The sequence below is a fragment of the Sinocyclocheilus grahami genome, unplaced genomic scaffold (genome assembly GCF_001515645.1).
Source record: "Sinocyclocheilus grahami isolate Dianchi unplaced genomic scaffold, SAMN03320097.WGS_v1.1 scaffold3086.1, whole genome shotgun sequence".
In the NCBI taxonomy this organism is placed as follows: Eukaryota; Metazoa; Chordata; class Actinopteri; order Cypriniformes; family Cyprinidae; genus Sinocyclocheilus; species Sinocyclocheilus grahami.
The window spans coordinates 1,297-3,907 of NW_015508255.1; the positions used below are offsets into that span (position 1 = coordinate 1,297).

Consider the following 2,611-nt stretch of genomic DNA (forward strand, 5'->3'; position numbering starts at 1 on the left):
ATTACCAGCATTCTTCAAAATATCTTCTTTTGTGTTCAACATAAGAAAGAAACTTATACAGGTTTGGAAAGACACGAGGGTGAGTAAATTATGACAATCTTTATTTTGGGCTGAGCTATTCCTTTTAATGTTATAATTTGACAGCCCTATATATAAGTTTACCCACCCTCTAATAAAAATGTAAAAAGTGCTTTTGTTATATGTAAATCACATCACTTTGGTCAAATACACCAGAAGCCCTTTCCTAAATTTTTCCGCAACTGAGATTCAGTGCAGCAAGCATCCATCGTCAAACAGGGGCCATTTCCACTCCTGTGTTTGTTTGTGTCTGAGGAGCGGGAGCCTCCGCTGTCCCGTGCGTGCCGTTGCTCTGGGTGACTGGGGGTGGCCTGTTCTCTTCGTCGCGGACGGTGTCAGGGCAGTTCTGTACAAAGATGATCCTGTTGAAAGCCTTCAGCCTCCTCCAGAGCTGCAGGTAGACTTTGCACTGAATATACATGAAGATGAGTCCTCCAGAAAAGCCAACCGCCACCACGATGAGCTTGGTCCAGAACGGCCAATCCAGCACCCCTACGGCATTGAGAGGGGACAAACGCACCAACGCTGTGTGTGCAATGACAGCATGGCATGGAATTACAGCACTATATTTTATTATTTTACAGCTACTCTGAAGTTGAATTACTTCTCACACGGCTATACAGTTCCAAAATTACAGTAGCTTACTACATCATTGCATTAAAAGCTGCAGTAAATCATTTTTTGTTTCTCTTATTTGTCCCAGTTGGCTTGGACTTTATATTGATACTTACTGGTCTAGATTAATTCATTCTTTGTTTATCGCTGCTGCTTCACATTAAATAGCTGTTCCGTTTTTTAGTTTTATGAGACTTAAATATAAAAAGTGTATATATAGTATATAAATTCTGCTACTAGTTGCTTTAATGTAAATTAATCCAAGTTTAAAAACAGGGCATCCATGGTAAAATAGTCTACCAAGTCAGCCTACAAACTGAGGTCATGACTGAACAGCTCTTTACATGAGCATTTACCAAAAAAGAACAATCTTGGACTCGATGCAAATAAAATTCTATTCAATTTTTGGTGCACTGGAAAGGAAGTATGAAAATTATTATAGTAATATTTGAAGGTAAACAATAAGTTAAGCTCAGATCAGGGTTAACTAAAACTAAAACCAGAAAAAAATATTACTTGAAATAAAATAGATGTTAACAAAAACAACATAACCCATATAAAACTCATTCAAAATATTAAGCAAAACTATATTAGTGTCTCATTAAAATAAAACTGGCTCAGATGCTGACCAACTTAACATTCTTAACTTGAATGCAACTTGTGTATTTTAACTTAAAATAGCAAGACATAGCAGATCATGTGATCTTAAAATGGCAGCAACTATCTAATAGTTTTTTTTATATTTAATATTATATTATATTATCTAGTATTTATTCATATTTCAAATTAGTTTTTATTTTTATATTTAAATGTTAATATTAATCGTAGTTTAAATTGTAGTAATTTTGTTATGTGCTTTTGTCATTTTTATTAGTTTTGTTTTTCAGATATTTCTATATAACTTTAATTTATTTTTATTTCAGTTTTAGTCATTTTAACTGAGGTTTACTTCAGCTTAGACTTATTTCAGTTAGATGCCAAGGCAAAATTTCAATTTTTTCATCTAATATTTATATTTTATTTTGATTAAGCTTTATTTAGATGACCAAAAAATATTTTTAATAGTCTTTTTTTAGTTAACATGAACAAAACTGCCCCCCCCATTTCATTTGAGAGTACATGATTTAAAATCATGATATGTTTAGCTTGATTTGTAAATATGATTTGTATTTTGTCCTGAAGATTCTTTAATAAAAAAGACTTAACATTAGCTTAATCGAAGCTACTTTACACGATACTGCATTACCCTGATTGTTCAATATAACATTCAAGCATACTAAACTATGACATAATAACAGTGGATACTATTGCAAACATTAAAACCGATGCATAAATATAGGCTACTGTGTTAGTGTGTTTACCATTGTTCTTGCCTTGGCGGATCTCTTCAGCTGTGCGGTCAATCAGAACGTAGAGTGACCAGATGACACACACCACAGCCGCCAGGTGAAAAGTCACAGAACAGAAGATCTTCCGCCGCTCGCTTGTAGACATATGTAGCTTTTCCCACTAAAAAAAAAGAGCAAACAGGTCCAGAGCTTTATGAACGCATTCCCTTCCTGTAATTATTATTTTAGCCAAAATGTGGCAGCACTCGGCTATGTGCGTGCTGACCTTCACAATACATCCACATTCAGAATAATTAGCACAATAAACCATGAGTTTATTGTTTAGCAGTGTTTACTAAGGCAAGCATCGCTACTATTATTGCTCATCTCCCTTTTGAACAACCTCGTAATCATTTAAACATTGGTGTGCAACTCAATCATCATTTTTGCTGTAGGCATAAATGATCTAATTTCCTTTTTTAAATTATTGCTTTGTGCTCTTTAAATATGCTTAAAAATGATGAAAGTCACTGAAAGAGATACATGCCATACACTGTGTCGAAAGTGTTTGTTTGAAATTATATGTGGGT

At 34.1% G+C, this 2,611-nt stretch overlaps 1 protein-coding gene across 2 annotated transcripts; it reads right to left on the reverse strand.

Moving 5' to 3' along the window:
* Positions 1 to 44: 44 nt before the first annotated feature.
* LOC107575990 (E3 ubiquitin-protein ligase MARCH1-like) lies at positions 45 to 2,198 on the reverse strand. 2 transcript variants are annotated; one of them, XM_016262281.1, is made up of 2 exons: positions 2,055 to 2,198; positions 45 to 570 (listed from the first exon to the last, which is right to left on the reverse strand). In XM_016262281.1, the coding sequence occupies exons 1-2, from the start codon at positions 2,185 to 2,187 to the stop codon at positions 290 to 292; spliced, it is 414 nt and encodes a 137-aa protein (XP_016117767.1). In that variant the 5' UTR covers positions 2,188 to 2,198; the 3' UTR covers positions 45 to 289. The 2 variants fall into 2 exon arrangements, with proteins under 2 accessions (XP_016117767.1, XP_016117766.1); XM_016262280.1 differs by having other exon boundaries at positions 45 to 603.
* Positions 2,199 to 2,611: the final 413 nt, after the last annotated feature.

What these genes read in the sequence shown, in the direction of transcription:
- LOC107575990 (XM_016262280.1), bottom strand. Translation starts at nt 2,187, where the DNA reads ATGTCTACAAGCGAGCGGCGGAAGATCTTCTGTTCTGTGACTTTTCAC. An exon ending in CCGCCAAGGCAAGAACAATG is followed by an intron (nt 604 to 2,054) that starts GTAAACACACTA and finishes TTGCACACACAG; the next exon opens with CGTTGGTGCGTTTGTCCCCT.